The sequence below is a fragment of the Oculina patagonica genome, chromosome 1, assembly GCF_052425735.1.
Source record: "Oculina patagonica isolate OP01 chromosome 1, crgOcupat, whole genome shotgun sequence".
Lineage (NCBI taxonomy): Eukaryota > Metazoa > Cnidaria > Anthozoa > Scleractinia > Oculinidae > Oculina > Oculina patagonica.
The window spans coordinates 46488442-46503430 of record NC_135758.1 but is presented as its reverse complement, the minus strand read 5'-3'; the positions used below and the strand labels follow the sequence as shown (position 1 = coordinate 46503430).

General features: G+C 37.5%; 2 protein-coding genes across 2 annotated transcripts in view; both read left to right on the top strand.

The window, feature by feature from the left end:
* Window positions 1-13661, top strand: part of LOC144633655 (uncharacterized) — a 52805-nt gene extending 39144 nt beyond the window's left edge. Inside the window, exons 15-22 of the mRNA XM_078492502.1 lie at window positions 635-703; window positions 942-1013; window positions 4882-4953; window positions 5931-5990; window positions 6695-6903; window positions 9256-9375; window positions 10019-11536; window positions 13318-13661. Of these exons, the coding sequence (XP_078348628.1) occupies window positions 635-703; window positions 942-1013; window positions 4882-4953; window positions 5931-5990; window positions 6695-6903; window positions 9256-9375; window positions 10019-11536; window positions 13318-13505 (2308 nt within the window). The 3' untranslated portion in view covers window positions 13506-13661. The remainder of the gene's footprint in view (window positions 1-634; window positions 704-941; window positions 1014-4881; window positions 4954-5930; window positions 5991-6694; window positions 6904-9255; window positions 9376-10018; window positions 11537-13317) is intronic.
* The window catches only part of LOC144647136 (uncharacterized), a 6846-nt gene continuing 5416 nt past the window's right edge, over window positions 13560-14989 (top strand). Inside the window, exons 1-2 of the mRNA XM_078506926.1 lie at window positions 13560-13578; window positions 14128-14135. Coding sequence (XP_078363052.1) covers window positions 13560-13578; window positions 14128-14135 — 27 coding nt within the window. The remainder of the gene's footprint in view (window positions 13579-14127; window positions 14136-14989) is intronic.

Sequence of the window (14989 nt, the reverse complement as noted above, 5' to 3'; positions counted from 1 at the left end):
TCGCTGATTTCTTGTGTGTTGCAAGACTTTAGCTTTATACTTACACTGAAACCACAATTCGCTTGACCGGATCATTTATTTTCTTCGAGTTTTTAAAAATTTTCCGTTCACCCAAACGAGCGCTCGTAACGACAACTGTCAAGGCCTAAATTTACCACAACTTTGAAAATTAATTTAAGACCCTGACAACTTCTGTATCAAACAAAAGCCACAACCAGTTATATTATGTCTTTTTAATCTAGCACAACAACTTCCATGTACATTGAGCTCGAATCACACCCTTATCACACACGTTAATGAAACATAACGACTCACCCTTATCTTTGACAAACGTGAGTGGTCTTTTCCATGTGGGTTTCTCAGCCTTCTGGTTCGTCTTTTCTCTGCCTGCCTTGCTGTTGCCTTGCGTTGTTGCATTGCGTCTGGTTCGTGTGTGTTGCCCCTCTTGCATCTTCCATCTTGTCTTTCCTGCTTCTCCCCTGCGACATGTGATGTGTTTTTTGTTGTGTTATACGCATAATGATAAAGAATGCAATGAAAAATAATAGCCACTACTAAATTATATTTCTTCCCAGCCTGTGCAAAACGTTTTTCTTGTTCGGCTATCTAACGATATTATTATTTTTTTTTGCAGGGCGCTGATAAAAAACAATCTGAAATATATTCCTAAAGATGCTTTCGCTGAAAATCCTCTGCAAACCCTGTGAGTTAATTACTGTGCGTTTACACAAAGCCACGACGATAACTTTATTACATATTTATGAAATTTGGCTCGTTTGCATCAGTAATAATAATAATAATAATAATAATAATAATAATAATAATAATAATAATAACAACAACAACAATAACAACAACAATAATAATAATAATTATAATAATAAATATAATCTATATTTAAATTGAAGGATCAATAGTAAGCTACACTTGTTTGTTCGTAGGTTCCTCCATAGCAATGCAATCAAACATGTTGACGGAAGAGCGTTAAACGGACTCAAAGATCTTAAGTTGTTGTAAGTATTTTGTTGTAAGTATTATATATTTGTAACCTACTTATCCAATGTTCATTTATTTTCTATTGCACTTTCTGTGTTATTTTTTTTTTCGATCACTGTATTTGTATATTTATAAGATATTTGTGTGTATTTTTTTCTCTATTGAAAGAAACATTCATTAACAAAAGTATTTTTGCAATTTTCAAATTTAAAAAAAAAGAAATGAATAAAGCAATTTAGATTTTATGTCATTGTATATTTTTATACATCGAGTCTTTTACATTAATGTCAAGTTTCTCTTTTTTATGTCCTGGTATATTTTCAAGTCTCCTGTATTTCATGTCAAGTTGCGTGCACATTTTTTTACATTAAGAAAGCCAGGTGACGAGCTCTTGGTCGACCAAAGAGAAATCTAGGAACTAGCTGCAGGAAAAACAACATGGGGGGGGGGGGGGGGGGGGGGGGCACGAATTTCCTCATTGTAAAGGAAGAAGAGATTTTGGCAAATACTTGTTTGTATCCAGTCAATGCATTGAGGCAAGTGATGGCCACTCAGTTGAGTTCTTATCAAGAGGAAAAGAACAGTATGAAGAAACGTTACATGTCATGTATTCAAAACATGTCAAAAAAAAATGTCCAAAACAAGAAGCTCTCACAAACAACATAGATACAGCAGCTTTTGAACGCGCTGAGGTGAATCTTGGAGAGACTGGAAAGCCTCTATGTACGTATAAAGTGGGTAGGAAAGTGACTACGAGTATTGTACATCAGGTTCGAATGTTCGTATTTTATCCCCAACACATACTGGACTTGTGGGGAGGCCGCTTTTGGGATAACAGCCGAACAGATTCAAGCATTAGAGAGAGTGAGCTAAACTGCATAATAACCCGCAATTGAAGCTGTCCCGCGTAGCCACCCAGCAAACACTGGAAGTGAAAGATAAAAATCGGCTGTTTATAATTTTGTTTTCAGTAATACATGCATGCATGGTTTGTATCTATGATGCATGAGAGATCATTTCAGATCATTTAAGATCATTTATTTTCGATATGTTTTATACAGAACTGCTGTTGAGTGTGCGAGAAGAGTGGACAGAGCTACGTTTATACTTAATAACAGCCGGAAAAAACAGATTTTCTAAGTTTCGCTGTGCGACAAAATTATGCAGAATATAGACTTACACTCCAGTTAGGATGAATAACGATCCGCCAGACCCCGTTCACGGTTAGCTTTCAATATAATTGTATGGGTAACACGATATAATAAAAGAAATTTGTATTCTCACAACGACTCACTTCACTAAATTACTTCCTCTACTTCGCCATTGAGCTACAACCTAGTGTGTAGGAACTGGGCCGAGCACAAAGTCCCAGAGCACGCCACGTGCGGCAGATTGTGACAACTTTGCTCAAAGGTCGCAAGCTACATCGTCGTTTAAAAAAATAGCATTTTAACAGTGAACAAGGCACTTGTTTACTGTATTTTTGTTTATTTTCCCCAGAAACGAAGCGGTATTGTTTTGAGTTCGATATGAACTATTTACACCACAGTGGGAGCTACTCAGTATCCAACCACATTGTCAACACGTTAAAGCAAAGGCAAACAACCCGGCAAAAACATGTTCTTCAATATCGAAAAGATAATTGTCAGGAAGACAGAAAGATAATGCGATTTATAGAAATATCTGATAAATGCAGTGATTACAAGTTCGATAAGAGTGATGTATTGGTGAAAAATATAAAGAGAAGTTCTCTCCGTGTTTGATTGTTATGTAAACATTCTGGCTATGTTTTGATAAAGCACGAAACTTTTCACCAATACGAGCGCTTGGAAGAGCAAACAAACTCATAATTCCTTCGGTTGTCTCGCGTTTGCTCGCACGGAAGAATTATCGTTCAAGCACAAATTATATGTCACGAACTGGAAGTCAAGCGAAGGCCAGACGAAGTTGCTTACATGTTGGTTACAATGCCTCAGCATCTTCTCCAAGATTTTACAAACCCACCTCTCCTCAATAAAGTTTGACAACATTCTTATCGTTCTGCGATCCGGAAACGAAACTATTTTATTTTGAAATAGCTCCTTGTTACGGTCTTGTTTTTATAGTTCGTTTTCGCACTATTGCCCTTTGTGTATCGGTAATTCATGGACAGCGTTTCGTGTTTTAAGGTTGTACAGTATGCTGTAAGACGTTAAATACTAATAGAAGATTGTGAGTTGCGCTTGTTTAGGCTTCTTCTTCTTCTTCTTCTTCTTCTTCTTCTTCTTCTTCTTCTTCTTCTTCTTTACCTGCGATCAGGCGTTATTTTTCTCGCGGCGGAGGGGTCAACGGAAAAATGAACGCCTGATACAATTACTTGTCGAATCGTCTGTAAAAAGTCCAGAATCTGGACTTTTTCTGATTGCTCAGAAAACAAAAGGCAACATTAGAACTCTATCCTGATTGGCTAATTGAGTTCAAGTCTTATTTCCGGTCCAAAAATGTTGCGCGTAGATGATTATTATCATGGCGGGTGTTGAGCGGAATGAAGTAGAAAGCGAGTTCTTCTAGCTTTTAGAAAATCTCTCAAGAGTTTTGTTCACAAAACATTTAAAGACGAACAAAGGGAGTGTATTCGACGAATAGTTTGTGAAAGAAAAGATGTTTTGGCGGTGCTTCCGACGGGATTCGGCAAGAGCGTGATCTATCACCAATGGTGTCGAAGAGTATTACATCACACCACCAAAGACGCCAGACGATCGCGCCAGTGACAAAAACTACGACATTGAAATGTCTGACCTGAGCCTTACACAAAATCAGCATTTGCAGAAAACAAATTTTAAAAACCATCCGATTGTCTCGTTCACAAAGGGTAATTCAAACACATGTTTGTGAAAGTAAAAATATAATTTGAAGGCGCTAATCACGCTTATCTGATGACATCGCCGACATTCTCAACGACGTTGACAGATATTTTTATTAGGGGGCGGCAGACGACTTGACAGGTAATTGTATCAGGCGTTCATTTTTCCGTTGACCCCTCTCAGCCCTCTGCCGCGAGAAAAATAACGCCTGATCGCAGTTTACTTCTTCTTCTTCTTCTTCTTCTTCTTCTTCTTCTTCTTCTTCTTCTTCTTCTTCTTCTTCTTCTCATATAGGCTTCTTCTAAGCTTGGTCACCATCACGCACCTCAGCCATGCAGTGCATTGACTATCAAATACAGACAAGATATTTGCGGAAAACTATTCTACCCAGGAAATTCGTGGCCACCGCCATGTTGTTTTTCCTGCAGCTAGTTCCCAGACTTCTCCTTGGTCGATCAAGAGGCTCGTCACCAGGCTTTCTTGATGTGTAAAAAAAAAACATGTGTAAAAAATATACCATGACATAAAAATATAGCAATTTGACATGAATAAAAAAGACGATGGAAAAAATATACCTTGACATAAAAAAAATTGATCATATCGATATTTGTCACATTCGGACTAGCATATACTACTAAACAGCACTAAAACATTAAAACATTAGCAAGTCCACTTTATTTCTTCCATGCGTACCTAGACTGATTTGTGGTTTGAAATGAGCTCCCCTCTCTATTATCCCCCCCCCCCCCCCCTCCTTCAATGGTAGGACAGTTTGTAACATTTACGTAATGTAGTAGGTCGTATGTAGCGCGCGACTCTTTACCAGAGAGAACCGGATAGAGAAGTTCTCAGCGAGAAATGAAGCATAACAGTCTGTGTCTATTAATTTCACCCTAATCCCTACTATACCCCAACTTCCTCATCGTTTGCAAAAGGCAAAAGTTTTCAACTGTTAATTTTATTTTTGTTTTTATTTTCACAAATCTATCTTTCGAAGTAAAGTTATATATAACAACGTTTAACAACAAATACTTTTATACAGAACTCTATTTGACAACCCGTTGGAATTTTTACTTGATGGAATATTTGATGAAATATCATGTGATGCCAAAGTGTGAGTAAATTAACTATTTTACATAAAAAAGTACCTCTTTATTAATTTAAACTTGTTCAGGATCGATCATCCTGTATTAACGATTCTAATCAGTGGTTAATAGACTCTTAATATTACACCTTTTACAGCAACATTTATATTGATCTTCAAATGTCGTGCGGGCTTGTATAGGTAAAGTGGTCGCTTAAACGAATTTCCATAATTATCAAATGCGGGCGCAAAAACAAAATGGCGGCAGTGAGTAGGTAGGTAGGTAAGTAGGAAGGTAGGAAGGATGGTTGGTAGGTAGGTATGTAGGTACGAAGGAGGGTAGGGGGGTAGGAACGTAGGTAGGTAGGAAGGAAGGCAGGTACATAGGTGGACGGGTAGGTAAAAAGCCAGGTAAAAAGCCAGATAGGTAGGTAGGTAGGTAGGTAGGTAGGTAGGTAGGTAGGTAGGTAGGTAGGTAGGTAGGTAGGTAGGTAGGTAGGTAGGTAGGTAGGTAGGTAGGTAGGTAGGTAGGTAGGTAGGTAAGTAGGTAGGTAGGTAGGTAGGTAGGTAGGTAGGTAGGTAGGTAGGTAGGCAGGCAGGCAGGCAAACAGGTAGGTGGGTAGGTAGAAGGGTGAGCGTGTGGGGGATGGGTAGGTAAGTGGATATGTGGGTGGGTGTGCAGGTAGGCAGGTAGGTAGGTAGATAAGTAGGTAGGTAGGTAGGTAGGTAGGTAGGTAGGTAGGTAGGTAGGTAGGTAGGTAGGTAGGTAGGTAGGTAGGTAGGTAGGTAGGTAGGTAGGTAGGTAGGTAGGTAGGTAAATAGGTAGGAAGGTAGGTAGGAAAGTAGTAGAGTAAGAAGGTAGGTAATTCAGAAACAGTTATTCATAGTTCTTATCAACAATGTGTGCGTTACAATCGAAATGATTTGGGGTCCCAAAAAAGTAACAACTTAAAAGAATTAAAAATTAATTTTTAGGGAATGTGTAATTATAACAAAAACGTTTTCAGGTCTATAACATGTAAAAATCTTCGCCGACTTCCTCGTGGAAAATATGCTTCAATGACTATGTAAGTATTTGTAAGCATGGTATTTACTTGTGTTACGTAACGACATTTTCTGGATAAGAGAGAATATTTTCCCTTGGCGAGAAATATGTTGTTGAAGTACAACAGCAACAAGTTTTATTTGCAGGACTGTAAATTTGTTACAATATTGCAAAAGCTAATTACGCTAAAAAAGCTAATTAAACTAATTAAGCTTATTGGTGAAAGGTAAATATCCACTATAAGCCATCTCCACTTCGGTGAATAGTTGTTAAGTATATTGTTATCCAAAAAAAAAAAAAAAAAAAAAAAAACCACCAAAGGATAACTATAATAGCTGTAATTTTTCTACCCAACAACGAGCGCTCTTACTTGGACGTAAAAAAATGTAATTTATTTACCCACATTACACAGAAGAGCTCGTTAAGACGTGTACGGGCAACCAAGATCGAATTGGTCACATAACATCTAACAATAAAAACTGTTTCCCGCCGAAAGTCTCTGATCGGGCAACATTGCAAAATTTATAACGCCAGACAAAATGTCAGAGTGTAACAGTGCACTGTTGCCCGCGAATATTAACCGACTACAGCCGTTTTTCTTAGTCTTCGTTGTGCTATGTAACAAATCACCTAATGACTGGTTCCTCGGGAAACCAGTTATTGTTAGTTCTAAAAATTGTGGCTTATTTTCATTTTTTTATTTATTTTTATTTATTCTTCACTCAGTGAATGTGCTCCTTCGACAACTTTTTATATTTTATCATTGGGGGACCAAGTTGACCACAGAGGCGGCCTAAGACATTCGGGCTTTGTGTGCCGTGAATGCAGACCTGGACATTCACTTGACCCCAAATGTACTAACTGCAGTCTCTGCGCAGCTGGATTCTATAACGACGTTCACGGCCTCTTTGGTTCTTGTTTCATGTGTCCTGCAGGTAACTTAGGGTGCTATCGAAAATCATGGCCTGCGATCAATCTTTGTAACACGAAATAAGTCTCGATAATAAGAATGTCGCTAACTAATAATTGTACAACTCGTAGCATTCTTTTTTTACTATTCCTTACATATCCATTTTAATTAAATTGTTAGAACCCAATACATTTGATATTTATTCCTTACTAAATTGATTAATTGTATGGGGGTCTCTGCGATTACTTATTAAGAAGGACTTTAAATAAGAACCGCGCTTGCACTGGCAGAAAGTTGAAAAATCAAATTCCTTCATTTTTTTGCTCATTAATAGCTTTTAGGTAGATAAGAAACCTGATGTATTTTGTTCCCCCCAGAAGTCTTCCAATTTCGAGAAAAAAAAACAAAGTCAGTTTTCGTGATCGGAGCCTCAAAGTGACACAATCTTCAACCCGAAATTCGCTATCGTTAACTCTCGTCGCGTTCACAAACAAAGCCACATTGAGAACTTTGGATGCTTTTTATCAACAGAGACACTCTTTTCCATTCGCTAAAATATAATTTCAGGGCTTAAGCAAAACTCTTCGAACTGAAGTAATTAAAAAGGTGGGGAATACTTTTCACGATACTAGAAAGTCGAATTAAACGGCAGTTTTCAACGGAATTATTTAATATGTGGTATAACTCCAAATTTTCTCAATTGTCGTTTAAACACACATGTAAATGTTTATCTAAGACATACCTGAGAATTGGCCCGGGTTGTTGAAGGCAGCATATTTACCAATGCATCGTAGTCCCACAAAATGTTGTGATATCGATCAAAATAGCCTAACTGACAGCTAAACATTTCTTGGCTCCAAAATACAACAAAGCAACTGTTAAGCGCGAAATTCCTTTTGCATCTTCATCCTTAGCAATTTTCCTTTATCGTGGTTCTTTTCTCTTGACGAAAGTGTTTACAGAACTCCAGAACGATCAATTTGCTTCCTCAAACTGCGTTGGCGGTGCTGGAGAATTGGTTTGCGTTATTTTAACTCCGTGACATTCTCGACCCCAGAGCTCTTACTGCGCAGACTCACTTACGTCACAATATCGTGTTTCATGTCACGTGTATTATGTCACGTAAGTCACAAATCTACCGATCATCTAATCTTGTGGCAAAATGGCGAAGAGGTTTTGCGATCAAAATGGACCTTAATTGACCCAGGTTGGCTTTTTTATCTCACTCTTTCGTTGAGAAGGGAATTTTGCAATGGAACATTCGGCAAGAAGAAGGAAAGACGAGCATTTGGGGTTAAAACATTCATTATCGTGGCGTTTGGCAATTAGAAGTATTTACACAGTTTACGGTCATGCTGTGAAAATTTGCCGAAGTTTGATGCCCTCTAAGTGAGAATCTTTCCAATAACCCGAGCCAATTCTCAGGTATGTTTAATAAGAATATCTGTATGCACGTTTGAGCAAGAATTGAAAAAAATTAATGTTATACCACATGCTAAATACTGCCGTTGAAAATTACTATTTCATTCAAATTTTTGTTATCGTAAAAAGCATTCCTCGTCAGTGCATTTTTTCAGTTGGAAGAGTTGCGCTAAAGCCCTGAAATTATATTCTAGCGAAAGAAAAAGAGTTTTTATGTTGATAGGAAGTGACCAAATTTCTCTGCGCGGTTTTGTAAGCGAACGCGAGTAGTGTTCATAATAGCTAATTTCGGGTTTAAAAGTTAGGAAATTTGTGCCTTCGACCACCGAAATCGATTTTCTTTGTTTTCTTAAAATTAGAAGACCTCTAGGGGAAACAAACTACATCAGGTTTCTTATCTACCTTACAGCTAGTAATGAGCAAAAAACGAAGAAAAATCGATTTTCCAATTTCTGCCAGGAAATCAAATTCTTGCTCGGCCGTTCGTAAAAGTCACTCTTAAAGACCGTGATACACAACTTCACATCACCATTTTAGCTGTAACTTTCTCTAAGACATGCAGTACAGATTTAACAAGTACGATAACTAAGATTGAAAAAAAACCTTTACCCCCGCATGAAGTTGTAAGTAATAGCGGAGCTCCAGCATGAAGAGCGCCAGCAGAGCACCATGGATAAGGAGTTTTGATAAACCCATAAAGCCGAAAAAAAAAATGGTTGTCACGTGAGTGAACAACTGCCCGACCGACCGCCCTTAAAGACTCTGTGGGAGGGCGAAGGAAGTCAAAGGGCAATTGCCGTCTTGGTTTACGTTAAGGTTAACGCCAGCTTACATCATTGATACTGAACATATATGTACAGAAACAGCAACGTAAACATACTCAGGAATAATGACATAACCATGGTACGGTATTAGTTTAAAGCAGAACAGAAAGGCACTGCTGTTATCTTCACAGGTGGTTTCTATCAGGACCAAATTGGGCAGGTAGAATGCAAAAGATGCAGCATTGGTACTTTCGTCTCTGAGAAGAATCATCCTGGTACAAGTGTCAGTGACTGTTTGGCGTGTCCATACGGTGAGAAAGGGACTATCTAGAATTTAGTTACAACAATAACACAATGGGATGTAATACAACACAACACAATACAATACACAGCCCCGGTATTTTTTTGCAAAAATTTACAGGTATAGGGTATTCTGTATTACAATTGTTTCAGGTATTTTTTATCTACGTTTTTGCATTTTTAAGGTATATTGGAATCCCTGGGGAACGAAATGATGTATATTGGTATTCCACTACACCCCCCCCCCCCCCACTCACCACTCCCGCACCACCACCACATCACCACTAAACGAGCCTGAATACAATACAGTACAACGCTTCACTGCAGTGCAGTGCAGAATAGGACAAAACAGGACAGGACACGTCAGGACAGGATAGTAATAGTTCATAAGATCGCAGGGCCGAATCAACCATCAACTGAAAAAAATTGAGAGCAAATAATCTAACTATTTTCGTTGAATCCTCACTAAAGGACGTCCAATTAAACGATTTACAATCATTTCTTTTATTTCAAAGTAGAAATAATCTTCACACATTCCGAGATCCCACAAACTCGTATACTGATAGTATACGAGTAGCTCGATCAATCAGATTGCTGTATTTAAATCAGTATACGAGTAGAATCTAATGAATACATTTATTCTTCATCTTGCAGGAACTCTATCAAATGAGACCGCTGGTTATCGTGCATGCAGATGCCTCCAAAATTTTTATCGCTTGGATCGTTTTGGAGCCTGTTCAGTTTGTCCAGCTTATGGATTTGTCTGCGAGAATGATACAGCGATACTTGCACCTAATTACTTCTGGAAATGGTCCAATCAAACTGTAAAAGAACGTTACAAGAGTTTTGTTAACAACATCCGTTCTTTTGGACCTCAATACAACAGAGAATTCTCCGTATTTATGAACTCACTACCAAAACCAATAAAATGTCCTCACGCTGGCTCCTGCAAGGGTGGAATTGACTCAGAATGTCACGAAGGATACAAAGGGATCTTGTGTGCTACGTGTACAAGAGGCTATTACTTTCGATTCAATGCTTGTTTGAAATGCCCACGGTTGACTCTTACTATAATTTCATCTGTCTTGGTGATTGTATTATTTGTTGCTGTGTTTCTGATGGTTCTTTGGGGAGACTCAAAACACACAGAGAACGATCGGACCATCGCAGATATCATCATGTCGTGCTTTAAGATTGTGATTGGATTTTACCAGGTTATTGCTGGTATTTTCACGGCATTAGCGAGGGCACAGTGGCCGGTAGCTTTGGTCTCTATGGAAAAATACCTGAAACTGTTTGAAGGAAATATTTTGCAATTTGCTCCATTGAGCTGCATTCATTCTGGGCTGCGGCTAGATCATTTCATGAAATTCTTAGGGGTCATTTCTTTGAATTTCTCGGTTGTATGTATAATTCTTCTTTATCTTCTCCTTAAAAAGCGTTACATCAAAAACAAGATGAATAGTCCTAATAGCGAGAAACTACGGGCAGTTTCTAGTTTGAAAAAATCGTGCTATCGGAATATTTTCTTGTTTTTATTGACTTCTTATCCAACAACAAGTAAAACAATAATCCAAACTCTACCTCTTCCTGGTGCATGTGTAGAGACATGCTTCACAGATGACAAGACTCACCAGTGCGATTCCCTCCTGAGAGCAGATTACTCCATCAAATGTTTCACTCCTCGACACAACATTTACTGGCCCATTGCTGCTGCATTTGCGGTGTATCCTGTGGGATTTCCACTTATGGTCTTGTTTCTCATTTACAAATACCGCGAGACACAAGAAGAGGAAGAAATTGCCTTTAGCTTGAAAGTGTTCTTTGAAAATTACAAGAAAAAATTTTGGTTTTGGGAGATAACAGAGATGTATCGTAAGCTAATACTTATATCATTGGTATTTTTCTTTGGATCAGAAAGCCTTTCTCAAATTGGCTTCACTGTGGCAACAGTGAGCGCATTTGGAGTGGCTTACACCTTCTTCCGACCAATAAAGAGCAAATTTGAAGACCGACTGCAAACGTTTGTGCTGTGGATAATTTTCTTTGATGTGTGTCTTGGTGCAGTTTATACAAACTGGGACGTCAGTCAAGGCCAGAAGGAGAACGACTCCATCGTTGTCAATATCCTTTTTGTGCTCCTTAACGCCTCTGTGTTGTTATTTGCCTTCGGTAAGTGACATAGTGTAAAATGTTTAATAAGTATCTTTCCACCAATTTGAAGAAATACTTTGAGCCGCTCCATGCTGCTGAAACAGGGATAAGCTCCAGCCCGATGGGCCACTATGCTCGTATGCAGACTTTACCTAATATCTAATGGATTCTTTTTCTGGAGGCAGCGTGGTCCAGTGGTTTTAAGAGCTGCCTTTTTTCTTTATCTCAACTCTGTCTGTAAACAAAACTGTCAAAAATTGACGGCATTTACTCTTTATTTCTTTTCTCAGAAGATATTTACATCTGAGAAGAAAGACATACCTCTTTTGAAAGGCTATGAAACAGGCTTCAGAGAAAATACTTTTGTTCGAAACATCCCATAATATTTTTTAATATATTAATCTAAATAGCATAAAGCAGCATAAAGCGACCAAACATTTTGGACAAAAAGCAACAAGCTTCTATCTGAAAAAGTTGAAAGCAAAAATGTTCCTTGTTATATTGGCAACATATCCAGCAATTCTGGCTAAAAAAAGAATGAATATAGAATTTATTACAATTTATCTAAGCTTCATGAATAATCTAATTTGCATAATTCAGCATATATTTTTCGACCAAATAGCGTCCCGGAATTTCGAATATTTTTGTCCCAAAAACCCTTTTCCTCAAAATATAACGAACATTCATTCCAAGCAGCAAGCAAGATTTTGAACGCAGAAAGCAAATATTTCAGTGCATTTCAGACCAAATGCGTTCGTAATAACGTTCGTACCAAGTACACAACTCTTACCTCAATTTCGATTCCTTCCTCGCTTGTATTTTGCAGTGGACGATCAAAATCACTAGAAATCCCATTATTACTGCCTTCTTTCTCTTGACACAATCTCAAAAGCTCTCTCTGCCCTTACAACCGCCGTTTGCTAAAAGCTTCGCATCGGACGCCATTTTGTATTGAGTTGTAAAATACGTCGTGTAGGCCACATTCAAGTGTTTTAGCTCAAATTTGCAGGGAGACTGGGTAAAAGCCGTGTTACACTTTCCTATAAGTTTCGTGGCGATCGAACGTAACGCAAATTTTTGCGAATTTTTTTGGTCATCAGTCTTCAGTGACTGATATTTACAGGGCCGGAGACGTCAAGTTTTATACTTTTCATTCTGCCACCTACTGGACTTCTTCTCGGTATTCGGCCGGATCGATCGATTAGCCAACTGGTTAGCTTTCAGTCAGTTACGAGTTACCTTTTTTGCCCGCGACGGCCATAGCCTTGTTTTCATCAATGCTACAAGAATGGCTTGCTTCCAAGAACAACATAAAACTGATAAAAAAAAACTTACTAGTAATTTTTTTTTATAACCTTCTTGCGTTCCTTATTGCGCGCTATCGCGAAATATTTGTAAGTAAATTAATTAAGTCGAAAAGAACTTAAGTGGATTTCGCCTCAGTATTATTCGCTTTCACCTTATAACTCTTAAGATCCCACTTCTAAATTGTGTTGTCGTCTGAACGCTTCAATATGGCGTAATGTATTCCGGTATTGTGTCTGAATTGTTTCCATGTACGTGTTTCTTTTTTTTTAAAAAAATTGTCCATCCAGGCCATCGCAAACATTAAATTGCTTTATTTCTGAAGCGAAGGACTACATCGATACCAAATTTTTTTCTCAATGCTAGTGTTTCTTAATGTCTAGAAGAATGTGAAAATGCATTAGTAACTTTTATACTTTTGAAGAGGTTACAATAACACCACTGTACTGTACTATATATAATATTCGTTTTCATTTATTTTATTGTTTCATCAGGTAAAGGATTACTTCATGTGCGGTCCTTTTGGAAAAAAGTTTATTTGTGCCCAATGCGATGCTTTAGTTGTTTTCGCCGAGGAATTGCGCTTCTCAAAAACAAAGTGGTGGGATTATTCGTCAGATTGTCAGCCCCAAGAACAGATCCATTGGATGTACAGGAATACTTGATCCAAGAGTACACTTAATGGACAGTTCATGATAAGTTAGCTTGACTCTGCTATACATTTTGAAACCCTGATATGAATAACAACGTTAACAGTGAGATTAATATTATACGCTTTTTCTGCTAAACGATATATTTAGTTTATTTACAGATTGAAGTACAGTTGAATCTCTATAATCGAACTCTTAATAACTCGGACTTCGACTTCCCCTCCAGGTCATTTTCTTACGATAACTCGATAACTTGAACCCCTGATAACTCGATCCTAATTCAGTTTCCCTTGAATTCTACCCTCGATAAGGCTAGAAAAGCTCAGTAGAGCTTGCAAAGATCTCCAGCCATTATATGCATTATCTTTTGTAGCAGATTTATTTGACATTTTGTAAAATAGAATAAATATGATGGAAATTAAGACATATTGTTGTAAAAAAAACAACTCGAACCTAATTCAATTTCCCTTGAAGGTTCGAGATATCGGGATTCAACTGTATATATTATATTGACAGAAACTCGTATGGGTTTCTAATCCGATTACTTTTTAACTTTCTCCATCTTATATAGTTGTTCAAGAAGGGAGTAAAACTTCTATCCGTGTGCTGACTTAGTTTAAAATGTTTATAAAGCACATTAAAAAATATTTTCAGATTCAGAGGTACGTAGCCTTAGAGAGAGATCATTCCAACATTTTCTTGGTTAATTGATATTGATTGATCACCATATATATATTAATAATCCGTTATATAACACAACTCATTGTTATGACTATAAAAATGTTGGCAATGTCCCATTCGTGACATTTTTTGTAACATTACTATATGGACGATATGAACTTCGCCAGACTATATATGCTATTTTTAAATATCTATAATTATAAATTTCTTAGTTTTCTTAGTTGCTATGGAGGCTTTTTAACATTTATTGTACCGATAAGCAATTTATTGCTTTGACTCGTATCATGTTTGTAATGCACGTCAAAGTTATATTACTTTTACTCAGCAAGAGTTTCGCATTTTTGTGATTTGCTAAAAGACTAAGTAGAAAAAAAAGCGTTTTGTATAGGATCTGATCAAATATACTGTATTAAACCCAGTAATTTTTTATGTACATATTTGCAATTTTAATTACACTTACAACCTTACACTTCCCGGTTCAGGTTTTTTTTCTTAAAAGAAGTTGAGTTTAAAAAAATTACAATATATCTTTTGTTTGGCTTCCCCATTTCTTGAAATATACAAATAACTCAAATTATAACAATCCAATGAATCAATTTGTAACTGACAAATCGTGTGTCAACCTCAACATCCGAATATGTACATCTGATTAACGGCAAAATCATTAAAAGAGCTGTGCCACGAAAAACCAAATCATTTTTTTGTGAAGTACGTAACAATTGAAAACAATGTCATAATTATTTAAAATGCATAGAGCGGAGAGTATTGATAGGGCAAAATTTGAGCAGGCGCACGAGCTGAGTCCCCACACCCATCAGAGTTTCAGGCCAAACAC